We start from the raw sequence: 27,044 nt of genomic DNA on the forward strand, positions 1-27,044 counted from the left end.
GGGCATCCCCCACTGGATCTACTCAAGAACCCAGGTGAATCCCAGGGCAGATTTATGACTGAGATTTTTTATTTCAATTTAGTGGCACTCCCCTAATTTTCTGTCACCTCTACCTTGGGTTCAGAGAGCAGAACCAAGAAGATAACCCTGGAAACAAAGCGACGTACAGGGTGCAGTTTTAAGTTCTTGATGCACTAAGACTTTTGGGACACTCTGTAGACGAGGTGCTGTCAGGAAGGCAAGTATGAAGAAGATAGACTGGGAAGTGGCAGGGATAGAGAACACAAGAGAATAAATACAATAATAATGTTTATTGGTAGGGGAGGATCAACTACAAAGGGCAAAGCTGCTCAGGGCCTCTTATTTTCCACCTGGCCACCAGGAGGCCGAATCACAAAGTCCCAAGGGGTCTTCCTTTTCAGATCTGTGTGCATGCTCCACAGCACACAGTGAGATGGGTCAGGATACAGGCACGGAGAGCCTTTAGACACATGAGAAAATGGTAAAAAGTGAGATATCCAGTGTCCCCCTCTGGCTGCTCAGAAGAGTCCCGTGTGTTTGGGAGGGAAAGCTGGGGATTAGTTGTTGAACTTTAACCTCTCACACCAAGGCTCAGCAGCATCCTGAGATAAACAGCTCTGCCACAGAGGTTTTATAATTCGGAGGCAACATTCACATTCCTGTATCCTTTGATATCCTTAAATTTGTTGCTCCTCAGATTGGCTTGGATCTGCCGCTCGCCGATCTTGAAGGGGACAGTTTCAATAGTGACGCTAGCCTTACTTTGGGGCTTGAGGTTTCCAATCCTAAGGCAAAGAATGGAAAGCATCATTCTGATTCCCCACAAGCCCCTTCTTTTTCTTTTCTTTTCAATCTTTAATTGGTGCTACTTGAAAAAAAAATCAGTTTCATATCTTAAGGATCTCCCCACTACACACATACAATTTCCCCCTTATAGAGTAGCAAAGCAACACCTTGGCCATGTCTGAAAATGTATTCCTCATTCAGCGCCTGTAGTCCACCACTTTTCTGCCTAGAGGTAGAAGACAAGCTTCATCATTAGTCCTTTAAAGTCTCCATGGACTATGCCCAAAAGGCTATACCCTTTGCTATATGCATACCCTTTGCTCCAGCAATACCACTACTAGGTCTATATCCCAAAGAGATCATAAAAAAGGGAAAGGGATCCACATGTACAAAAATATTTATAGGAGCTCTTTTTGTGGTAGCAAAGAATTGGAAACTGAGGGGATGCCCATCAGTTGGGGAATGCCTGAACAAGTTGTGGTAGATGCGGGTAATGGAATACTATTGTGTTGTAAGAAATGATGAGCTAGGATGATTTCAGAAAAACCTGTTGAGACCTACATGAACTGATGCTTAGTTAAGTGAGCAGTAGAACATTGTACACAGTAACAGCAACACTGCATAATGATCAACTGTGATAACTCTTCTCAGCAATACAATGATCCAAGATAATTTCAAAAGACTCATGATGGAAAATGTTATCTAGATCCAAAGAAAGAACTGTGGAGTCTGAATGCAGAGCATACTATTTTAATTTTGGTTTTGTTTTTCTTTCTCGTGGTTTTTCTCTTTTGTTCTGATTTTTCTTTCACAACATGACTAATGTGGAAATATATGTGTGTATAGATACAGGTGATATAGATAATATAGATATAAATAGATCTAGATCTAGAGAAATAGATGAGATTAATATTAAGATATAGATGTAGATATAGAAATAGATATAGATACAGATGATAGATATAGATATAGATATAGACGATATGGATATTTAAGTTTCCATGGGCCACTTCATTGATCAGAGTTGTGAAGTATCCAAGCCCTTAGTCTCTCAGTTCTCTGATTTCATCTTTCTGTAGTGCACTCAGACCGCCTACTCTGAGAACCAGTGTCCAGAACAGAACAAAATACTAAGCTCCAAACAATGTTGCTATTGAAAATACCTGCCTCTGGGTCAGGGGACTGGGGACTCCTTTCACTTACATGATCTTCAGCTGTTTCTTGAACAGACCACTTCCTTCCACAGTCAGCACACAATCCCCTACCTCCTCCAAGAGAGGATTTTCAAATATCACTTGTATGGTAAGTGTCTGGCCCAAAATGGCTTCTCCCAGAACCTGAACAGAGAAACCAAAATTTTGGGGAAGTTGTGAAAGAAAAGAAATATATCTGAAGACTGAACTATCAGGCTCTTCCCCTGAACAGATGGGATTCACAGAAAAATAGTTCAGGGTATAGGAAAGAGTTCCTGAACCAGAGGGCTTCACTCAGATTTCTCCACCTAGGGCCAAATGCAAATGGGAAATAGGAGGGTCGCCAGAATGTTAACATATAATTTGAATGGTTGGCAATTTTCAAGTTGAATTTTTATCCTATTTTCTGTTGGACCTGTGATTGTGTAGGGAACCTCCTCTACAAATAAAGACCAGCAACTCATCTGTAATTATCCAGTGTAGTCTCTAGAGTGGCTTGGGGGCCACCAAGAGGCTAAATTACTTTACCAGGAGCAGCTAGGTGGCGCAGTGAATAAAGCACTGGCCCTGGATTAAGGAGGACCTGAGTTCAAATCTGCCCTCAGACACTTAACACTTACTAACTGTGTGACCCTGGGCAAGTCACTTAACTCTCATTGCCCTGCAAAAATTTTTTTTTAAAAACGACCTTACCATAGCCACATATAGTATGGCAGAAGTAGGAGCAGAACCCAGGTCTTCCTAATTCCAAAGCCAGTCCTCAACCTACTACATAAGACTGGCTCTCTAGTATTAACTTTCTTTCTTGCTTTTTCTTTTTCCGTTCTTTCTTTCTTTCTTTTTTTTTCTCTTTCTTTCTTTCTCTTTCTTTCCCTTCCTTCCTTCCTTCCTTCCTTCCTTCCTTCCTTCCTTCCTTCCTTCCTTCCTTCCTTCCTTCCTTCCTTCCTTCCTTCCTTCCTTTTCTCTCTCCCTCCCATCCTCCCTCACTAACACCCCCCCCCCAATTAATATTTATGTTGTTGTTCAGTAATGTCCAACTCTTCATGGCCCCGTTCTGGGGGTTTCTTGGCAAATATAGTGGAATATTTTGCCATTTCCTTCTCCAGTTTGTTTGATAGATGAGGAACTGAGCCAAGCAGGGTTAAGTGACTTCCTGACATTATTTTCTTAAGTCTAAACAATCAGAGCAGCTAGGCGGTGCAGTGCATAGCATGATAGGCCCAAAGTCAGGAAGACTCATCTTCCTGAGTTCAAATCTGGCCTCAGACACTCACTAGCTATGTGACCCTGGGCATGTCACTTAACCCCATTTGCTTCAGTTTCCTAATCTGTCAAATGAGCTGGAGAAGGAAATGGCAAATCACTCTAGGATCTTTGCCAAGAAAACACCAAATAAGGTCATGAAGAGCTAGACACAACTGAAAAATGAACAAACAACAACAAACACTCAACAAATCAGGCTGATGTGTAGCATTTGTTGATTTTTGAGGTGTGAAAATTTAGCAATCAGCTCTTGATAGTTAAAGCTGGCTCCGCCACCCCTGCTTATATGTATACATGCTAGTTCTCTTAATAGAAATAAAATTCTTTGAAAGCAGAGACTGATTTGTTTTTGTCTTTTTATCCCCAGCTTAGCCTGTGGTAGGAACTGAATTAATTGGTTGATTGAAACTAGGGACATTGGGAAAGCCAAAGGCTCCCCACCTAAGCAGCGATACTTGTCTGCTCTCTACCCTCTCTACGTCTCTGTCCCAAAACGCATGTCCTTTTGTCAAGCCTTTCCTTACATTAATCACGATGCTCGGGAGTTCCAAGTTGATGATCTTGTCAACCAGGAACTTCTCTAAACTGTTCTTCTCTTCTCCCAGGGCGCTGATCCGGATCAGCTTGTCTGGTGACAGAAACCGGCTGTACTGGGAATAGGGGACTATGCAGGGATACGTCTTTGCTAAAAGGAAAGAAGACAGAGGCATAGTGAGAGCATCTTAGAGTCTGCACAGGGCCACTAATGGACTGTCTCAGGGGACAAAGTTGTACTTTCCAGTGGGCCTCCTGTCTGGGGGGGGGGTTGCTTTCTATATTCGGGGGATCCTTTCTAGGTTGGGCTGGGGTAGTGGCATCTCTGGGGACGGGGGCTTCTCTGGCTAACATTCTAATAGATGTCTTCTTTACTCAGTGTGAGCCCAGCTAAGGCAAGGTTTCTATTGTTGATAAGGTGCTGCACCATCTTACAGAAGTAGGATCACACCTGCAGAGGTCAATCAGGCTTGCCAATTTGTGGGCATATAACCTTTTACATTTTCCTGAAGGTGTGGACCAAATAGTATTGGCTTGTCCTGACACCCTAAAAATTCTATCAGATGCCCTGGCATGATTAAAATCTGTTCGGTCAGGTTTGTGGATCATAAATTTAGAGCTAAAAGGAACCTTAGGGGTCAAGTAGTCTAACCTCTATATTTTATTCTACATATTCTAACAATTATATTAATTGTATTCTATTGTATTCTGTTATGGTAGCTTCATTAAATTATATCATTCACATTATGTTGTTAAGTTAACATTTGTTATATTGTTATATTATATATTATAACATAATGTAATATAATTTAAATTAAAATTTTTAGAGCCTGGATCTCCCTATCTAACCCAGGCTAGAAGTGTAGTGATGCCTCATGGGCCCAATCTCACTACTACTTGTCCTATATCATTTCCAACTCTGGTTGGGGTGCCCCTTTTTAGGTAGCCAAGTGTCCCCTCTATTCTGGGGAGCTTCCCATCTTGGTACTGGAATTAGTGTAGACACCTGGTTAGCCAGGATGTGCTGGTAAACATTTGAAAAAAAGCATTAAAAATGTATACTGAGGGGCAGCTAGGTGGTGCAGTGGATAGAGCACTGGCCCTGGAGTCAGAAGGACCTGAGTTCAAATCCAGCCTCAGACACTTAACACTTGCTAGATGTGTGATGCTAGGCAAGTCACTTAATCCCAATTGCCTCACTAAAAAAAAAAAAAAAGCATACTGAACACACTTTTAAATTTAATCTTCACTATTGACATTTTTCTATAAAATTTAAAAATATAGATAATAAAACAATAAATTAAGACCTCATATGTAGTGCTTGCTAACTTCTGATGTGTAAATGTTGAAAATTTAACAATTACCTCAATCTGAGGTGGCACTTGGGCCAGACTTCCCAAGTTCAGTGGATCTGCCAGCTTCAGCCTTCCTTCTAATTTTGCTGATGAGGGGAATTGAGCCCCAGAAATATCAAGTAACTTGCCCTAGGTCACTTAGAGAGTAAGTGTCTGAGCCAAGCTTTGGGCTCTCTGAATCCAGCAATCTTTCCCCTTTCTCACCTCTCTCTGGAAGTCCTCAGTACCTGCTTAAGCACAATGCCTTAGGTATGTGATAAAAGCTTGTTGAGTACCCTTGAACTGAATTTGGCCTTGCATGCACATACCTTCACTGGGCACCAGAGTGATGAATGCTGTGTCTTGCCAGAACACAGGCAGGGGACTGCCATCATGGAGCACGGACTGAGCACTCAGGTTCACCTTAAGGTCCTTGAACTGTAGGCCCAAGTTGAAAATTTGTAGAATGAAATGTATGTCCAAGCCCAGGTAGGCAGGCTCGACCAGCTTGAATGTCAGCCTCAGATCCTTTGACCTGGAGGGAGAGATCTGGGCTGGGTTTCCCTCCTCTGTGACTCGTAGGGGCTCTCTAGGCTGAGAAAATCTTCGGTGACTCTCTGGGAATCTTTTAGACTGCAATTTCTGAAAAGCCTTCAGAAACACCTCTCGCTCCTGGAGTGAGCCTAGGTCAAAAGAGAACAGGGCCCAGAGATTGAGATCAGCTTGGTCTGGGGGAAATAATACTGATATTAATGGAAAAAAAATTGGGTCCTTTCTACCCCGATACCAGAAAAATCTCTTTTGAGGTTATTAAAGTAGAGGGTGACTTTAAAAGAACTGAACACTGCAAAAATTATTACTCTTAACTTGGTCATATATGGGGCAGCTAGATGGTGCAACAGATAGAGTACTGGGCTTGGAACCAGCAAGACTCAATCTTCATGAATTCAAATCCATCCTCAGACAGTTACTAATTGTTTGACCTTGGGCAAGTCACTTTATCCTGTTTGCCTCGGTTTCCTCATCTATAAAATGAGCTAGAGAAGGAAATGGCAAACCATTCCAGTATTTCTGCCAAGAAAACCCCAAAAGGGATGTTAAAGGCTAAAATTCTAGCTAAACTGTCTAAAATATCTAATGAGTGGTTGCCAATAAATTATAAGCTTTAGCAAGAGTTAGGCTTTTAAGCATTTATTAAGGAGAATAAGAATTTGGTAAAGAGAGAGAGAAAGGTCTAGATTCCTATCTATTAAAGGGAGAGCATATTTCTAGCTCCCTTCTCCGCCGGAGTCCTCAGGAAGAGAGTCCGAGTCAGAGCGCCAGGTTCTTCCTTCTTCCTCCCACTAGCAAACGTCACTTCCTAACACCAAAGAAAAGACGCATGTTCTTGCCCTCAAAGACCTTCCTTTCATGGCGGAACTTTTCTTTTCTTTTCTTTTTTTTTTTGGTGAGGCAACTGGGGTTAAGTGACTTGCCCAGGGTCACACAGCCAGCAAGTGTCAAGTGTCTGAGGCCGGACCTGAACTCAGGCACTCCTGAATCCAGGGCCGGCGCCTCATCACTGCGTCATCTAGCTGCCCCATGGCGGAACTTTTCTACAGTAAGTCTCCAGCAGGTGGCGTCATTCCAATCGTTACAGGGATCACAGAGAGTCAGACACAACTAAAAAATGACTTAACAACATCTTATATATGAATATTCAGTATGCTCCAAATTGTAGTTATACATAGCATTTATTCTTTTCTAGATAGTTTCTTTCTTTTGGGGGGGGGGCAATGAGGGTGAAGTGACCTGCCCAGGGTCACACAGCCAGTAAGTGTCAAATGTCTGAGGTGGGATTTGGACTCAGTTCCTCCTGAATCCAGGACTGGTGCTTTATCCACCATGCCAGCTAGCTACCCTGTAGATAGTTTCTTTACAAATTGGTTTTAATTACTTATTAAATCATCATTAAATAACCTAATTACTGAGTAATAAATTTTTTGAAAGTGTTCATTTCTTTTTTTAATCTTCTTGTACATTATTGTATCATAGATCTAGAATTAGAAGGTACCTCAGAGACTGGGGGTGGTGGTGCTGATAAATATTTAACAAACAGTTCTCCAGGAGGAAAAAGTATACTAGACACACTTTTAAGTTTAATCTACCTAATGGACATCACTCTCAAGTCTAGACTATCGACAAAACAAACCAAGTCAAGCCCTGGTCTGTAAGCAGTTTCTAATTTCTGGGGTGTAAATGCTCACACTGAATAATTAATCATTTATTAGGCTCTCAGGAGTCTGGTAGGGGCTGGCTCTAGCACAAGCCTACTCAGAGGTCATCAAGTCCAACCCCTTCACCCCATTTTACAGAAACATAGCATAGTATGACACATCTAGGCCAGGACTCAGAGATAGAAGTGCTCCTAGAAACCATTTAGTCCACACCCCCCCCCTTATTTAACAGATGCAGAAATAGAGGGATGACAAGTGACTTGGCCAAGATTTCACAAATCAGAGTAAGAATCAAAAGTGAGATTGGAATTATCCAGGTCCTATTATTTCTTCCAGTTGTTGTTTAGTTATTGTTTACAACTCTTTATGACCCCATTTGGGGTTTTCTTGGCAAAGATACTGCTGTGGTTTGCCGTTTCCTTCTCCAGCTCATTTTTACAGATGAGGAAACTGAGGCAAACAGAGATAAGTGACTTGCCCAGGGTCACACAGCTAGTAAGTGTCTGAGGCCAAATTTGAATTCAGGAAGATGAATCTTCCTGACTCCAGACCTGGCTCTCTATCCACTGTATCACCTAACTGCTCTTTTGGCTCTGGAGCCAGGGCTTATTCTGCTGTATATCATATTGCTTTCCTTCCAATTTAATGGATAGCTCGCCAATGTTAATTGATGACCCTTTTAAAAGCAGCTGAGTCAACTGAAAGATTTCATGACTGCAGAAGTTAATTATTGGAAAAGTATAGAATAACTCTCAGAAATTCAGGAGAAACAGTGTCTGAGGCTTCAGAATTCTCAGGCAGGAAGAGAGATTGCCCAGACTCATAGCAGGGTTCACAGAAAACAGTCCCATCATTCCTTTTTTGGAAGCTTTCCTAGCACCTTCGCCTCCACCCCCATATTCTCCCTGTTCTGTGTTTTATGGAATAAAGGTGTGCCTGGGGCAGCTAGGTGGTGCAGTGGATAAAGCAATGGCCCTGGATTTAGGAGGACCTGAGTTCAGATCCAACCTTAGACACTTGACACTTACTAGCTGTGTGATCCTAGGCAAGTCACTTAACCCTCATTGCCTCACCAAAATAAATAAATAAACAAATAAATAAATAAATAAAAATAAAGATGTGTGCCCATTACCATTTAGTTATCAGTTTCAGAGTCAGAATGGAATGATGATACTGCTCTCCTTGCTGTTCCTTGCACAAAAGATACTCCATTTCCCAACTCTGAGCATTTTCACTGGCCATCCCTCATTCCAGAATGCTCTTTCTCCTCATCTCCAACCTTACCCAATACCCTTTGATGCAAAGCCTTCTCTCCATGATCATCTTCAATTTATTCTGTATATATCTTGTTCATATGTAGTTGTTTGCATGTTACCATTAGACTGTGACCTCCTTGAGGGCAGGGACTGTTTCTTTTTGCCTTTTTTAAACAAACTCAGCTCTTAGTACAGTGTTTGGTATACAGTAGGTGCTGAATACATGCTGGCAATGGCCCAGGATTCAGTGGATGACCTTTGCTTTTCTAAATTAAAGTCTCAGTTTATCTGAGGCAATGCCTATTCAGTGACTAAGGGCTAGGTAAGAATTGAGGCAAAAGATAGTTTAGTGACTTGTTCCAGATCATATGAGTATGTAGGGTTTGAAGAATTGAGAACCAATGTCTTTCCTTAGGCTTTTTTTTCCTTGAGGCAATTGGGGTTAAGTGACTTGCCCAGGGTTGCACAGCTAGTAAGTTGCTGAGGCCACATTTGAACTCAGGTCTTCCTGACCCCAGGGCTGGTGCTCTATCCACTATGCCACCTCTCTGTCCCTTATTAAATTTTTTTTTTCTTTTAAGCAATCGGGGTTAAGGGACTTGCCCAGGGTCACATCACATTGCTAGTAAGTGCCTGAGGCTGGATTTAAACTCAGGTCCAATGCCTTTTTTACTGTTGATTAATCCATACCCGAGAAAGATCCCCCCTAGAGCATTCCCATGAAGTGGATCTTTTCTATAAGTCCTCTAGTAAGGGGGGACCCCTCTATACCCTTCCGAGACAAACCATTTCTCTTTTGGCAAGCTCTAATTGTTGGGGAGATCTTCCCTTTATACACCTCAAATTGGCTTCTTTGCATCTTCCACTCATGGCTTTTGACTCTGTCCCCTGAAGTCAGAGTAAGTCGAATCCCTTTTTAAGGGACATCCTTCTAATGGAAAACAGCCTTGTGTCCTCCTCTGCCTTTTCTTTTCCATACTAGCTGTCCCTCATTCTTTCAAATGATCCTCATGTGCTATGACATCAAGATCCTCCTCTACTTCATCTTCAGCTTATCAAAGTTCTTGCCAAAAGGCAGTGCCCAGAACTGTCCATGATAACAAACCATATTCCAGACACTGTCAAACCAGGCCAGCAGGGGGCGCAACTAGGTGGTGCAGTGGATAGAGCACTGGCCCTGGATTCAGGAGGATCTTCTGAGTTCAAATCTGGCCTCAAACACTTGACACTTACTAGGTGTGTGACCCTGGGCAAGTCACTTAACTCTCATTGCCCTGCCAAAAAAACCCCCAAAACAACAACAACAAAAACCAGGACAGCAGGGCTAACATCCCCTTACTTCTGGAAGCTAGGCTTCTCAATTCAGCCCCAGATCTCATTAGTTTATTTTGCTACCACGGCATACACATCATTGACATATTGAGCTTGAAGCCTACTAAGACCCTCAGATCATTTTCAGACAAACTATTGCCTAAACAGGCTTTCTTGTCTTGTACTAATAAAGTTAGCTCTTGGAAGCCAAGTATAAGGGTTTACATTTTCCCCTATTCAACTCCATCCCTGATTCAGTCATTCAGTGTGTTACTTTCACAACCTGCCCCCTTGCCTTGTGGTATCTGAAAATTCCAAAAGCAAGTAGAGCACTGGCCCTGGAATCAGGAGGACCTGAAGTAAAATTTGGCCTCAGGAACTTACTAGCCATGCAACCTTGTGAAATCACTTAACCCTGATTGTCCCACCAATATCAATAAGTCTGGCATCTATGCCTTTATCCTGTTCTGAGCCAAGGTTATCAGACCAAACCATATGAAGACACAGAGGGGTTTACCACAGTCTGAAGCAGCCCCAGGACTTGAGGTCCAAATCCAGGAAATCCGTGGTTTAGAAGGTTTCTAGAGTCGGGGAAGCTAGATGGTACAGTGGATAGAGTGCTGGGTCTGGAGTCAGAAAGACTCATTTTCCTGAGTTCAGATCTGGCCTCAGACACTTTGCTAGCTGTGTGATCCTGGGCAAGTCACTTAACCCTGTTTGCTTCTGTTTCCTCATCTGTAAATGAACTGGAGAAGGAAATGGCAAACCTCTCCAGTATCTTTGCTGGGAAATGGGGTCATGAAGAGTCACAAAACAACAGACTCGGGGTAGTCTTGGGGGACACACACTGGATAGAACTTTCAGGTTCACCCTGGAATAAACCAACCTCTCAGGTCAGCACTATAGTCCTTAAAATTTTGTTGGAGGCCAAGAAGTGAAATGACCTTGATTTTCATGGCCCCTCCCGGGTGGCTCCTTCGTGTCTGGACAGAGCAGTTTCTCTGAATGGGTTTTGGCCATTTAGAAGAGCAGGGGTAATTTGCATGGCTACCTGTATGATCTGACCTTCCAGATACTTCCAAGATGCCCGATGACATGAAAGAATCAAAATAAATCATTTAGCTATTTATCATCTCCCACGTAAGCTTAATTTTTAGCTGGGAGGAAGAAGTGATAGATTTATGTACTCCTGGCTAAATGCCCGGGAATATAAATTTTCCTGGGCTCCATTTCAGAATACTATATTGAGGAAGCAGCACTAAGGGGGTGGGTGGGTGGAGACGGAGGCAGCATGAAACAATAGAAAGATCAGAGGACCTGTGTTACAATATTGTCTATGACCTTGACCAAGACACTTAACCTCCCTTGGGCCTCAGTTTCCTCTTCTGTAAAATGAGAGGACTGGACGAGATGATCTCTGAGGTATTTGATCCCATGGACCTCCTAAGATAGTGATAATGTCCTAACTCCAGCCTTAAGGATCATGCCTTTCTCCTTCATTAGACTATGGGCTTCTTAAGGGCCAGGACTATGAGTTTTCTTGTTTTTTTGTTTGTGTTTTTGTGGGTTTTTTTTAGTATTCCTAGGGCTTAGCACAGTGATTGGCATAGAGTAAGTAAGTGCTTGATAGATGCCTGTTGATTGTTTGAACTGGTCACCTTCAGTTGCTGCTGGTCAGATAGAGCAGCAGACCTCTTTTCCCACCCCTATAAGGTACTGACTGGTCCCCTACAGATTCCTTCCTATCTTGGAGGTGAGATATGAAGAGGAAGTGAAATTATATTGATGATGGGATAGTCTCTGCATTTCACCAGATATGATGCCCACTATGGTCAGCCTTTCCAGGAGACAGGAGGTCTGGAGTGAGCTCATCTGGCACAATCCAGAGCCAGTGGTGCCTTGGATCTGGTCAAAGCTTTGTCCCTCACTTATCCATCAATCTTGGTGCCCACTGTGGGCTTACTCTGAAGCCTGGGCCTTGATTCTATGCCATATGAGAATTACTTGAAGGAGACAGAGAAGTTGAGGGCAAAGGTGAGAACATTCAGGGGCACATGAGAGCTATCATCAAGCATCTGTGAGGCTGTCAAATGAAGAAGGATTAAATTAGTTCTGTTGGCCCCAGATGACAAAAATAGTGTGAAATAACAGAGAGACGTGTTTAGATTTGGTGTAAAGAAAAATTTCTTGAGACTTAGAACCATCCCAAAGTGGAATAGGCTACTAGATGATCTGTGAGGTCCTTCCAGCAGAAGGTAATGGGTTACACTTGTCACTGCATGGTACATTTAGAGTCAGGAAGAATCTTAGAGGTCATCTAGCCCAATCCTCTCATTTTATAGTCGAGGAAACTGAGGCTCAGAGAATTTAAGTGACTTACCCAAAGTCGCAGAGATAGCAAATGGCAGAAGAAAAATTTGAATCTGAGCTCTCTGATCCAGCAAGCTTCCCATCTCCCTGTGCTGCCTCTATCACCAGAAGTCTTAAAGAAAAGGCTGAAAAAGCACATCCGGAGGATGTCACAGGTAAACAGGGGAGGTAAGCATTTATTAAGTATTGATGTGCCAGGCATCATTTGATCCTCACAACAACCCTGGGAAATAGGTGCTATGATTATCCCCATTTTGCAGATGAGGAAACTGAGATAGACAGTGGTTTAATGACTTGCCCTGGGTCATACAGCTAGTAAGTATCTGAGGGCAGAATTGAACTTAAGTCTTCCTGACTCCAGGTCTAGCCTTCTATCTCCTGCACCACCTAATTGCTTCTGTAATTTATTTATCTATCCACCCACATATACATATACATATGCATATACATATATATGTTATATGTATAATTTATGCATATATATAATGTATATAACATCTACATATTCATACACCTGTATGGATTGGACAAGATGGCAGCCATGGTTCCTTTCAATTCTGAAATTCCATGACCCTGGACCAGCACAGAGCCCTTTGGGTTCAAGTATTATTTAGGTATGGATGAGATCAGATGGTTTCTGAAGTCTGTCTCAACTCTGAAATCCAGTGATACAAACACCATAAAGATGACATAGGGAAAGAGAATCCCAGGATCAATATCAGATATTGCAGTCATACAATGCCTTCCATCAACCTTCCCCCTACATAAAATCTGTTCACTCCATACAGTTATCCTTTCTACATAGCGACTTTCCCAATCAGGGTTTTGATATATTGAGGCTTGGCATAAGAAATTAAATGGGAATTTTGGGGGGAGTTTTGCAGAAGCCACAAATGACATCCAAAGGCCAGTAGATGACACAGAACCCGTGACCAAACACTTAACCCAAAATTTACAATAAGGTACAGTAAAAACCGGGGCAGGTAGGTGGCACAGTGGATAGAGCACCAGCCCTGGAGTCAGGAGGACCTGAGTTCAAATCTGACCTCAGACACTTAACACTTACTAGCTGTGTGACCCTGGGCAACTCACTTAACCCCAATTGCTTCACAAAAAAAAAAGAAAAAGAAAAAGAAAAAAAAGGTACAGTAAAAACCCCATAAAAGAAAAAGAAAAAAGTTCTGACTTCTCTGGTACCCTGAAATGTGGAAGGATAGATTTTATTCAAGATATGCTAGCTCCCTTCCCATTATCTGGCTCTCTTCAATATACTGGTGGAATTGATAGTACCACCAAATGATACTCATTTCAGCTGTTTTCCTAAGTCATCTCTGGTACACGGCACCCAGGTGTTGCCATTGCTCCTTTCCATTTTGGTGAGAAGCAGTCACACATTCTCTGACATCCTAACACAAGTGTCTTAAGTGACTGTGAGTTTAGGCCGTACCTTCTTCATACTTGTAGTTTTCAGTAATGTCATCTCTCTCATCACTTTGGACGCTCTTGGTACTGATAAACTTGCCAACCAAACTGGTGTCTAAGTGAAGTTTCTGTTCCTTTCCACCATAGATGAGCCAGGACACGCAGTCGGCGTTGACCATGGAGAAAGCAAAGGCGGTGTCGTAATTCAGCTCCACCTCCCCTTCCTTAATGGCTCTGACTGAGGCAGGCCCGCAACAGTAGAGACCTAGAGAAGGGGAGGAGGCAAACTGTTACCAGGAATCATTTCTGGTGGCGGTATTTATCTGGCTGCTTGTAATATCTTTCCTCTGGAAAACATTACCATTGCTTGTCTCTTGAGGAGTGGCATCTAGCAACTGCCAACCTCCATAACCTGGAGGAAGATCTTTCCTGGCCATCCAGCATTCATTCCACACATGGAAATTCCTAAGAGAGAAGCCAGGAAGGTCATTATTAGATGGAGATAAGAAGAGGTGAAGCTCCCTGGAGGTCCCCAACACCCTCTGAGGCAACGGGGCAAAGTGGAATAGGGCACTGGACTTGGAATCAGAAGAACTGGCTTCAGGTCCTACCCCAGAGACATATTAGCTGTGTGACCCTGGGCAAGTCACTTAACCTCTCTGTGCCTCAGTTTCCCATCTGTAAAATCGGGATAACCATAGCACCTATCTGCCAGGGTTGTTGTGAGGATAAAAACGAGATATTTGTAAAGTGCTTTACAAACCTTAAAATGCAATAAAAATTCTAGCTATCATTATTATTGTTGTTGTTGTCCTATAATTCCTAACATTGGTTTTAGTAGTGGTGAAATTGTTTTCTCAATGAAAACCATCAATCATCGCCCAGAAAGAAGTTTCCCCTTGGAGATTCTTAATGGTAACTAGAAACATGGTGGGTTTGGGGTCTTCAGTCTTTCAAGAAGGGCTCCTTGTTTCCCAGGTTCCAAAGTTTCTCTTAGAGAGATTCCTTCCTGGTATTATTGGCTGGAAGTCAGGCTGCAGACCCTGAAGATGCTGTGGCCACAGGCATAGTCTGTTTTGACTCCGAAGCAATGAGCTTTTAATGGATGAGGCATCTAAGTTCCTAATTGCTTCCACCACAAGTACTAGGGATGGGACCCAAGTGTATGAGGGGTCAGGAGGATCACTAATACAGGCCTATGAAAAACTGAAGGAAGGTCTTCCTTAGAGTTTAAGTGATTTGCTCACCATACACTGTCCTTCTTCTTATTCTCCAGGATTCTGCCAGTGTGGTCGTAATAGGCATCGATAATCAAATTGCCATCTGTGTCATGCCCTGAATCAAAGTTGGTAATAACTCGAGTAGGGATCCCAAGGCACCTCATCACTGTAGAAGGGATAGTAAAACTCAACAAACAAATTCAATAAACATTTATTAAGTGGCTATTGTGTATAGAGGATAATGTCAGAGCTTGGGGGAGACACAAAAGTTTGGATAAGCTGTGGTGTCTGACCTCATGGAGCTTATAGTCTAATACAGATAATGGTAATATACAATATTGCAGAACAAATGTATCAGAGAGCTACAAAACAAGTTGTTCCATAAAGTATGAGGAGAAATCATTAACAGTAGGGGAAACCAGAGAAGTCTCTATCCTAGTAAAGGCAGCTAGGTGGTGCAGTAGATAGAACACTGGATTTGATAGAAAGACCTGAGTTCAAATCCAGTCTCAAACACTTACTAGATGTTTTGACCCTGGGCAAGTCACTTGACCTCTGTTTGCCTCAGTTTCCTCAACTATAAAATTAGGATAATAACAGCACTTATCTTCCAAGGCTGTTAGGATAAAATGAGATCATATTTGTAAAGTACTTAATACAGTGCCTGGCACATAGTAGGTACAATAGAAATTCTTTTCCCTTCTCAAAACTCTGAAATTATGTGAAAATCACAGTTTAGGGCCAGAGCCCTGAAAGAGTCTCATTTTGTTTTGTATTTCTTACACTCCTTTCTCCAGGACCCACATGTCAAAGTGCTTAGCACAGTGCCTGGCACATAGTAGGTACTATTTAAATGCATATTCTTTCAGTCTTAAGCTGTTATGCAAACATTGAGGCTTCAGCTCCAAGAGACACAACTATGGTTCTCTCAGAAAGAGAAGAATTGGGCATCATCTGACATGTATTCTAGATTTGGGGAGAACAGATTTCAAGGTGTACTGAGAAAGGATCGATAGGACCCAATGGACTAAAATCCTTTAGGGGAAGTCAGCCCAGAGAGGTGAGAGGCTCTCAAGAATGAATTTCTGAAGACACAAAGAGAAATAATTTTGATTAGGAGGAAGAAAGGAAGTTGTCTGAAGAGATTGACATGGATGTACGAGGACCCCTTCAACCTATTTAGATTTCAACTAGATTTCAACCTAGATTTTATATTCAGAAAATGGAAGCATGGCATGACTCTGTAAGAATGTTTGGGGTGCTAAAACCCAGAGTAAGCTGAGGAAAGCTTAGAATCACAAAAGGAACTTTTTGGTTTATTTTTTAATATAGAAGGGATTCTTCCTTCCTTCCTTCCTCCCTCACCCCTTCCTCCTTCCTTCCTTCTTCCCTCACCCCTCTCTCCTCTCCTTCCTTCCTTCTTTCATTCCCTCCCTCCCTCCCTTCCTCATCTCTCCATTCTTCTCTCCCTCTTTCCTCCTACCTTCTTTCCCTTCTTCCCTTCTTCCTTTCTTCCCTCCTTCCTTCCACAAAGAGCTAGTGGCTGCCTAAGGAGCAGGAAGCACAGGGACAGAAATGATGCTGATCACTAGTGGGATGACTTGTGAATGGCTCCAGTACTTTTAGCCTAGGCAAGATAAGGATACCCAACCTCAAAAACCCAAACCATAACAGAATCTTATTATAGTCCAACTCTGTCTTTTTACAAATAGGGAAACTGAATGCCAGAGAGACTTTACTCCAGTCCCACAGGTATTTAAGCGACAGCCAGGATGTAAAACCAGATCCTCTGACATAGCCAGATTGTTTTCCCCACTGCATCAAGCTTAATGAAGACAACACTGGCACTGTTGGCTGTTGTTTTTGGCTAGGCTCATGAAATACTTAAAGGAAGGGTTCCTTTGATTTTATCTACAACTTTTCCTGGGTAGCTTGCATTGGAAACTTTTCAAAATAAATATTCTATTGCAAACAGAGGAGGAGGAATAAGGAATATGAAGGAAAACATGGAAGAGACTGAAGCCAGGGCTGAGGTCTTGTAGAGGCAGCCCTTGGAAAGTATTCTTTAATGCCCCACCTGTGTGACTTTCTCCTCCTCCTGGCTCACCTGTAGGCCCTTTTGCTTGCTATCCTTTCCCACCTTCCTACTTTTCCTTTTCTAGACTGGACCTAGAGACAGGACGACCTAAGTTCAAATCTAGCCTCAAGACATTTACTAGCAGTGTGATCCTGGGCAAGTCACTTAACCTTAATTTTATCATCTGTAAAATGGGGCTGATAATAGCCCCTATCTCTCAGGGTTGTTGTAAGGATCATAGGAGATAATAATTATAAAGCACAGCACAATACCTGGTACATTGTAGACACTATATAAATGTTGTCATTCAGTCGTTTTAGTCATGTCTGACTCTTTGTTACCCCATTGGGTTTTCTTGGCAAAGATACTGGAGTGGTTTGCCATTTCCTTCTCTGGCTCATTTTACAGATGAGGAAACTGAGGCAAACAGGGTTAAGTGACTTGCCCAGGGTCACATAGCTAGTAAGTGTCTGAGGCTGGATTTGAGCTCTGATGAGCTGGAGAAGGAAATGGCAGTATTTTTGCCAAGAAAACTCCAAATGGGGTCACGAAGAATTGGACGTGACTGAAAATGACTGAATTTCCTGACTCTGGGTCCAGCGCTATATCCACTCTACCACCTAGCAGTAGATATTAATATTATTGTCTAACTTAGGAAGGGGCTCTAGAGGACAGCTGGTCACACTCTCATTTTATAGATGAAGAAACCTCATGCCCAGGGAAATAATATCCATGCTACCTCCTGCACTTGACCTGTCTGGGGCCACTGTTGCTCTAAAAATTATTTTTAGCTAGGGCTTACTAAGTCATTCATATTTCTCCCTATGCTGTATTATAGATGTTGCCACCAAGCTAGCTCCTGGTGAGGGAGATGGGGTGGGACAGGGACAGCCAGAGGTATTAGTCAAATTATCCAGTCTTGGGGCAGCTAGGTGGCACAGTGGATAGAGCACTGGCCCTGGATTCAAGAGGACCTGAGTTCAAATTCGGCCTCAGACACTTTACACTTACTAGCTGTGTGACCCTGGGCAAGTCACTTAACCCCAATTGCCTCACTAAAAACAAACAAACAAACAAATAAATAAACAAACAAATAAATAAATAAATAAGTTATCCAGTCTTACTAGTCAAATCCTCTGCCCTTGGACCCAACTTGGAGTGAGAGGAAATATGGGAACAAAAGAGAAACAATGAGGATGGAAGGTCTGGACAGAACCAAAGAAACAAGGTGGATGGGTAAGTCATCACTGCAGAGGTGGATGTTGGCAGTGGTAGGAAAAAGGAGGGGATGCTGTAAATGAAACCGAAGTATGTGAGCCATGGAGTCCAGAGATCCTTGCTGGGCAAGAGGAGGGAGGCTCCCCACTGTCGGGTTGGGGAATATTTGGAAAGGTTAAAGTCAGAAGGATGCATGAGACACTTATCACCTAGAAAATGTGCCTGATCTGGAAAAGTCGGTCAGTCAACAATACTGATCCACACGGTGACTATTCCTGTTGCTGCAGGCAAATTTCAGGGGAAAGAGAAAGGAGGACCTCCAAAGAATTCTTCACTCTGATTCATGAATAGCTGTGTGAAGCACCAGTGATGGTATCAGGATCTATTTAATGTTCTTAGTGGATATAATCTCTATAGGTGTTGATGGGGACAAATAGGTACCATGGGAAGATGGCTGGATTTGGAATCAGAGGTTATAATAAGCTAGTGTTTGTATGACTTTTTTTGGGGGTGGGGCAGGGCAATAAGGGTTAAGTGACTTGCCCAGGGTCACACAGCTAGTAAGTGTCAAGTGTCTGAGGCTGAATTTGAACTCAGGTCCTCATGAATCCAGGGCCACTGTTTTATCCACTGCACCACCTAGCTGCCCCCAATTTGTGTGACATATTAATGTTTACAAAGCGCTTTACAAATATTTCATTTTAGCCACACATAACCCTAAGAAGTAGGTTCTATCATCACCTCCATTTTACAGATGGGGAAATTGAGGTAGAGGTTAAATGACTTGCCCAGGACCACAAAAATATTAGGTATCTGAGGCAGGATTTGAACTCAGGCCCAGTGTTCTATACCCTGCACCACCTATCTGTCTCTTGCATAACTTCTCTGAGTCTTAATTTCCTTCATCTGTTTAGTGGAGATAATAGCAGTTATGTTATAAGGTCTTGGGGAGGAAAGTTATATAAATGTCAGGTATTGTTATCTTTGTGAATGTTGCTCATGCTAATTATTTCTAATTTTACCACTAACATAGAATCCAAACTGGAAGGGATTTAGAGATTACCAAAATTAACTCACACAGTTTACAGATAAGGAAATTGAGATAGAGAAAAGGGGAGTGACCTGCTTGACTTCAAACAGGTAGTAAATAGTAGATCAGAATTTGAACCCAGGTCCTCTGATTCCAAATATTGTGCTGTTATTGCTAAATCTCTTTCATCATTTCACTTCCCTGATCAAGAATCTGCTATGGCTCCCAAATGACTCAGATGCATACACAAGTCCTCAGGCTTAAATAAACTCCATCTCAGGAATGGAGAAATGGACAACAGTTGAAATTTAAAAGCATAGAGGGAGCTAGGTGGTTTAGTGGATAGAGTGTTGAACTGGTAGTGAGGAAGATCTGAGTTCAAATCTAGCCTCAGGTACTTACTAGCTGTATGACCTTGGGCAAGTCGCTTAAGTGCCATAAGACTCAGTTTACTCATCTATAAAATGGGGATAATAACAGCACTCGCTTCGTGTTGTTGTGGGGATCAAATGAGATAATACATATATAGCATTAATAAACTTAAAGGGCTCTATAAATGTTAGTTATTATTTTCTGAAGATGATAATGTATCCTTAGGTGTCAACTTTCTTTTAAAGCATGTTATAGTGGGAAGACAATTGGACTTAGATTCAAATGACTTAGATTCTAACTGTAGCTTTAAAATTTACTAGCTGCATGACCCTGGGCAAGTCAAATGAGGGGTATGGATGGATAGCCTCTGAGGTCCCTTATAGCTCTAAATCTATGATCCTGTGATGGCTCTGAATCTCAGTTTCCTTCTCAGTAAAATGGGAATATTGTTATTTCTATTACCTATCTCCAGAGGGTTATTGTGAGGATCAAATGAAATTATATTTGTAAAATTCTTGATTAAGCCCTTTAGGGTTTACAAATGTAAGTTATTATCTTAATTATCCATCTTTTATAGGAACTAATTAACTTAATGTGATTTTTTTAAGTAGAGTTCTACATTTATAGAAAAATAAAATTGACTGGTAAGTATGCTCTATGTCATGGGATAGTGAGGAAAAATGCTGCCTTTTAAAGCCTGGTTCTGGCACTATTTTTGTGACCTTGGGTAATTCATATGCCTTACCTGAGCATATGAAACCTCAGTTTCATTATCTATAAAATGGAGTGAAGATGATACTTGCAAATAGGGCTATGTGAAGAAGGAAACTTATAAACCTTAAAGTACTGTATAAATTTGCCTGGTGATAGCATAATTGCTGCACCTGTGCATCGTAAGTTAAAGTGCATTGTAATCCATCTGGTGTCAGTGATTAGAATTTTAGGTATAGTCCCTGGAAAGGAATAACTAATTTGTAGAGGGCTTGATTAGAAAATCTGATGCTATTGAAGAGATGGTAAGTGCTATGGCTCTCTGGGAAGAGGTACAGAAGGAGAAATATTGAGAAATAGAGGTGATGTAAAAATGAAAGATATCAATAATTGTTTTTGGAAAGAGATGGGGGTGGGGAAGGTGGAGCCAAGATGGCAGAGAGAAGCCAGGAAGTTGCCTGAGCTTTCCCAAGTTTCCCTGAAAAAACATTAAATCAAGCCTCTAAATGCATTCTAGAGCTACAGAACCTACAAAAAAACAAGGAACACAATCTTCCAACATGAGATAATTAAGAATACTTCAGGAAAGGTCTGTCTCACTTGGGCAAAAGGGGAGCACAACTCAGCACAGAGGGGGTCTGGGCAAGCCAGCAGGAAGCTCTTGGCCACAGCGCATATCAGCAGCTGAGGCCCCTTGGTCCTGGCTCAGCAGTCTGGTGGCACAGCAGGCCAGTTGTGAGACACTGCCCCCCCAGCCCTGGCTGAGAGGACAAACTGCTAGCTAGAGAACCACCCACATGACAGGCATGACTAGGTCAAGCCATCCCAGTGCAGGGAGCAAGCCCAGAGCTGTGAGGAATCTGCAAGCCCCAGAGGACTCAGAGAAGAAAGCCAGTGATCAGGCCCTTATCCCTCAGCACAAGAAGCTTGCAACAGTGGCCCCTGTGACCCAGGAGCAGACCTCAACTTCAAAAGTTAAAAATAGGGCAGCTAGGTGGCACAGTGGATAGAGCACCAGCCCTGGAGTCAGGAGTACCTGAGTTCAAATCCGGCCTCAGACACTTAACACTTACTAGCTGTGTGACCCTGAGCAAGTCACTTAACCCCAATTGCCTCACAAAAAAAAAGTTAAAAATAGTCTAAGGGGCAGCTAGGTGGTGCAGTGGATAGAGCACTGGCCCTGGAGTCAGGAGTACCTGAGTTCAAGTCTGGCCTCAGACACTTAACACTTACTAGCTGTGTGACCCTGGGCAAGTCACTTAACCCCAATTGCCTCACTAAAAAAACAAAACAAAAACAAAAATAGTCTAAAACATGAGTAACAAACAGAAAAGGACCTTTACCATTGAGAGCTTCTTTGGGGACAGGGAAGACCAAAACACAAATGCAGATAAGACAATACTGTCAAAATGCCTACATGTGAAGTCTCAAAGGGGAAGATGAATTGGTCTCAAAACTAAAAAGCCTTCTTGGAAGGGCTCAAAAAGAATTTTAAATATCAAATAAGAGAGATAGAAGAAAAAATGGGAAAAGAAATAAGAGAAATGAGAGTTACACAAGGAACTTATGAAAAAAGAGTCAACAGCTTGGAAAAGGAAGCACAAAAATTGACTGAAGAAAACAATTCCTTAAAAACTACAATTGGCTAAATTGGGGGAAAATCCACTGAAGAAATAAACTCCTTCAAAAGTAAAATTGAAGAAAATAAAAATTCTAAATAAATAAATAAATGATGAAAAAAGTAAAATTGGCTAAGTGGAAAAGGAGGTGTAAAAGCTTACTGAAGAAAATAATGCCTTAAAAATTAGAATTGGGCAGACGGAAGTTGATGACTCCATGAGACACCAAGAATCAGTCAAACAGAATCAAAAGAATGAAAACATAGAAGAAAATGTGAAATACCTCATTGCAAAGACAACCGACCTAGAAAATAGATCCAGGAGAGATAATTAAAGAATTAAAAAAAGAGACAGCATATGCTGTATGAAATGATGATTACAATGAATACGGAGAATCATAAGGGAAGACATATGAACTGATACAAAGTGAAGTCAGAAGAGCCAAGAAAACAACATATACAATGGCCACAAAAATGTAATTGAAAAGAAAAACTAACACAAAACAAGGGAAAGGAAATGCTTTTAGAAAATCATAAAGAAAAAGCTTAGCCCTGAAGAAGAGATATGAGAAGACAACTCCTTTCTTCCTCTCCGCAGAGGTGGTTGTTAGGGGTTGGGGTGGGAGGGAACATAGTCCACAAGTGTGAAACATTGAATATATTGTCGGATTTTTTCAATGTATTGAATGGTTTTATTTAATTTTTTTCTTGTCTTCCTCTTTTCTTTCTTTCAAAAAATTCTTTGTTATAAAGGATATCTCAGGGGATCTAGGTGGTGCAGTGGATAAAGTACTAGCCTTGGATTCAAGAGGACCTTAGTTCAAATTCAACCTCAGACACTTGACACTTACTAGCTGTGTGACCCTGGGCAAGTCACTTAACCCTCATTGCTCCACCAAAAAAGAAAAATAAAGGATATCTCTTTGGGAGGCAAAAGGGGAAGGGGAAGTCTTAACAAAAACCCCACCTTCTGTATGAAGCCTTTCCTAACCCCTCTTAGTAGTTATTATTATTATTATTTCCCTCTCTTAATTATTCTTTGTTTATCCTGTAGATAGCTTGTTTGTACATTTCTGCTTGCTTGTTGTCTCTCCCATTAGACTGTGAGCTCCCTAAAGGACAGGGACTGTCTTTTGCCTCTTTTTTATGCCCAGAACTTAGTGCAGTTCCTGGCACATAGTAAGTAGGTGCTTATATCATGTTTATTGATTGATTATACTGCTCCAGGCATTTTCCTATGGCGTTATTTCTATTGATTGACTATAGAGGAAAATCTAGACAATGGAAAAACAGAAGGTATCAACAGAAATCTATTTAAAAAGAAAATGAAGGAAAAAGATGGCAAATGAAGTAACTCTCTCTCCATGGAGTCTTCTTTGACTATTCTTTTGTTCAGTTATGTCCAACTCTCCATGACCCTATTTAGGCCTTTTTTCTTTGCAAAGATATTGGAGTGGTTTGTCATTTCCTTTTCCAGCTCATTTGACAAATGAGGAAACTGAGAAAAACAGGGTTAAGTGACTTTCCCAGGGTCACATAGCTACTAAGTGTCTGAGGCCATATTTAAAGTCAGAAAGACCTGGTCCCTTGGCTACTCTATCCTGCCCCAATCTCTTTTTTTGACTTCCAGTCAGACATTTTGTCACTTGATTTCATGGTCTTGTTCTCTATTGTTTCAGATAGTTATCCTATTCAGTCAACTAGACTGAAGTTCTTCAATTAATCAATCAGTGAGTACTTGCTCAGTAATTACTACTTGGTAATTACTGCTCAGTAATTACTACCAGCTACCATGCTTGGCTCTGGGGTGATAAAGGCAAAAGCAAAGTCCCTCCCTCCAAAGAACTTATATTCCAAGAGAGGAGATGACATGAGTGTACATGGATAACACATACAGAACAGACAGTAGATGATAATCTCAGGTGGAAGGCTTTAGCCTCTGGGGAGAAGAGGGAAACCAGAAAAAATTTCATGCAGAAGATGCAACTTGGACTGGGTCTTGAGGGAGACAGACGTGAGGAGAAGGTAAATTCAAGGCATGGGGACAATCAGTACAAAGAGATGAAGATGAAAGCCAGAGTATCAGTTGGGTGTCATTGAGTGTGTGTAGAGAAGCAATGTTTAATAAAACCAGCCAGGGTGTGACAAGCTTTGTGTTTCATCCTAGAAGTAATAGGGAGCCACTGTAGTTTATTGATTAAGGGGGTGACATGGTAAGATTTAGGATGTATGAAGGATGGATTAGGGTGGGGAGAGATTCCAATCAGGGAGACACCAATTAGGAGACTACTATAATAGTGAAGGTGAAAGTCAATGAGGATCTGAACTAGGGCAGTACTTGTGTGGGTAGGTTGTGGAGTGAAGGATGACACTGAGGTTGGGAACCTGGATAACTGGAAACTTTGTTAGGTACTTTTTAGTATCCCCATGCCCCATCATGTCCCTGATCACCTAGTGCCAAGTCCTCCCCTTTCCCCTATAAACTTTTCCTGAAATTGAGGTAGTATCTGATTGTTACACTTTTCATTCTCTCTACTGGTATTTCACTATGCAGGAGATGGGGAATGGAGAAAATACACTAGGATTCAGGTTACAGTCCTGTCCCCATTCACATTCTCTGCTAGATTAGGTCTCAATACACTACACTGTCTTTTTTGTTGTCTAGTCATGCCCAACTCTTCATCATCCCATTTGGGGTTTTCTTGACAAAGATATTAAAGTATTTTGCCATTTCCTTCTCCAGCTCATTTTTTTAAATAAAAACATTTTTTTTTGGTGAGGCAATTGGGGTTAAGTGACTTGCTCAGGGTCACATAGCTAGTAAGTGTCAAGTGTCTGAGGCCGGATTTGAACTCAGGTCCTTCTGACTCCAGGGCCGGTGCTCTATCCACTGCGCCACCTAGCTGCCCTCCCCAGCTCATTTTTACAGATGAGGAAACTGAGGCAAGTAACTTGACTGGACTCACATAGCTAATGAATATCTCAAGCCAGATTTGAACTGAGGTTTTCCTGACTCCAGACCCAGAGCTCTATCCACTATGCCACCTAGCTTCAGTGAGTTGGAATCAATCTCCAACATTCTTACTCTTCTTTTCAACACAGATCCAAACTCTCCATCACTGTCCTCAATCTCCACTTAACCAATCCCCGACAGTTTCCAACCACTCACTTGACAAAGGCTAGATGGGAGGCTACATCTGGATGCTCCTAAATAGGTCTGTGACATCTCAGGTACCTGCATCACCTTAAAGCCTTCTGACACCCGAGCATCAAATACAGTCAGAGCATAGAAGAGGTGTTCGGGAAATACTTGTTCAATTGAATTGCCCTTCACTGTGAGCTGCTTTCTGTTAACTCATAGTTCTTGTGCTTGTAAAGACAAGGCTGATGGGCTGTTATATGACTCAGGGCACCTTCCATACTGGATGGTTATATAGGCTTTAAGGTTTACAAAAATGCTTTCCATGAAACAATCCTATGAAGTAGGGATTGCAATGCTTATTTCTTTTATTTTATGGATGGGGGAAGCTGAGGCTCAGAATGCTTAAGTGATTTGTCCCCGGTCACATAGCTTGTAAGCATCAGCACCAGGATTTGAACTCGGGTGTCTCAATGCTCAGCCCAACACTGTTGAAATATCTGTATAAAGATGACTTTCAGAAAAGTCATCCAGGGTGTGACATATAACCTCTCAGTGCTCTAGGCAACTTTTAAAGAATTTTAAGTTATAGAGAGTGTGCTGATGTTCATTGGGAGAGGGAGTTTCCTATGCCAGTAAATTATGGCTCTCTGCACCTCCTTTGCCCTCATCATCATCTCCTTTCCTTCCCCCTCCCTTTCTGACTGGAATAATTCCCCTGAATTTCTAAATGATAATTATCTTAATGAATTCAGATTTTCTCATGGTATTATTATTATTATAATTTATTTATTTTTTAACCCTGTGTTTTATTATATATACAAGGTAGCTAGGTGGCAGAGTGGAGAGAGTGCTGGGCCTGGAGTCAGGAAGACCTGAGTTCAAATCCAACTTCAGACACTTACTAGCTGTGTGATCCTGAGCAAGTCACTTAACCCTGTTTACCTCAGTTTCCTCATCTATCAAATGAGCTGGAGAAGGAAAAGGCAAACCACTCCAGTATCTTTGCCAAGAAAACCCTAAAGGGTCATGAAGAGTTAGGCACAACAGAAATGATTAAACAGATTTTACTCTATAAGTACTGACTTAACTTGATGTGCAGAATTTTAAAGGACAAATTAGCAAAGTAGCAAACCCATTCAATTTCCTTCTCCAACTCATTTTATAGGTGAAGAAACTGAGGCAAATGGGGTTAAGTGACTCGCCCAGGGTCACTGAGCTAGTAAGTGTCAGAGGTTAGATTTGACTCTAAGCCTAGCATTCTATCTACCCCACCACCCAGCTGCCCCTCCTCTTAAACAGAGATGTCTATAAATAGAATAGGCTACCTCATGAGGTAATGATATTCTGTCACTGAAGATGTTCAAGAAAAAGCTAGATAACCATGTATTAGGAATGTTTGTAGGGGCAGCTAGGTGGTGCAGTGGATAAAGCACCGGCCCTGGATTCAGGAGGACCTGAGTTCAAATCCGGATTTGGAAACTTGACACTTACTAGCTGTGTGACTCCGGGCAGGTCACTTAACCCTCATTGCCCCACAAAAAAGAAGAAAAAAAAAAGAATGTTTGTAGGACTTAAAAGGGACCTTAGAATGCAACCTTCTCGTTTTATAGACAAGGAAACTGAAGCCCAGAAGGGGAAAGTTGTTTATCCAAGGTCAGAGAGGGAGTATATATTAGAAGGGATTCCTGCTATGGGTGGGAAGCAGAACTAGTTGACCTACTGGGAGACAGCATGGTACAGTGGAAAGAATGTTGGGTTCAAATTCCTAAGATCTAAGAATGACAAGTTGCTGAATCTCTCTGGGCCACCGTGTTCCTGTCTATTAAATGAAGAAATTTGATTAGCTGACCTTCAGGACTAAAATCTTGAGATCCAAGGCTCTCTAAAGATCCCTTTCAACTCTTAAGATGCTATAAGAAGTCTCTGATACATTAGGGAATAAAAGAAGCA

The 27,044-nt window shown here is 41.8% G+C and overlaps 1 protein-coding gene across 1 annotated transcript in view; it reads right to left on the reverse strand.

The window, feature by feature from the left end:
• Positions 1-652: 652 nt before the first annotated feature.
• Positions 653-27,044, reverse strand: part of TGM5 (transglutaminase 5) — a 58,527-nt gene continuing 32,135 nt past the window's right edge. Inside the window, exons 7-13 of the mRNA XM_043980566.1 lie at positions 14,954-15,092; positions 14,068-14,171; positions 13,732-13,971; positions 5,461-5,814; positions 3,788-3,948; positions 2,011-2,144; positions 653-806 (exon numbers count right to left, since the gene is read on the reverse strand). Coding sequence (XP_043836501.1) covers positions 653-806; positions 2,011-2,144; positions 3,788-3,948; positions 5,461-5,814; positions 13,732-13,971; positions 14,068-14,171; positions 14,954-15,092 — 1,286 coding nt within the window. The remainder of the gene's footprint in view (positions 807-2,010; positions 2,145-3,787; positions 3,949-5,460; positions 5,815-13,731; positions 13,972-14,067; positions 14,172-14,953; positions 15,093-27,044) is intronic.

Source organism: Dromiciops gliroides, chromosome 2 (assembly GCF_019393635.1).
Source record: "Dromiciops gliroides isolate mDroGli1 chromosome 2, mDroGli1.pri, whole genome shotgun sequence".
In the NCBI taxonomy this organism is placed as follows: domain Eukaryota; kingdom Metazoa; phylum Chordata; class Mammalia; order Microbiotheria; family Microbiotheriidae; genus Dromiciops; species Dromiciops gliroides.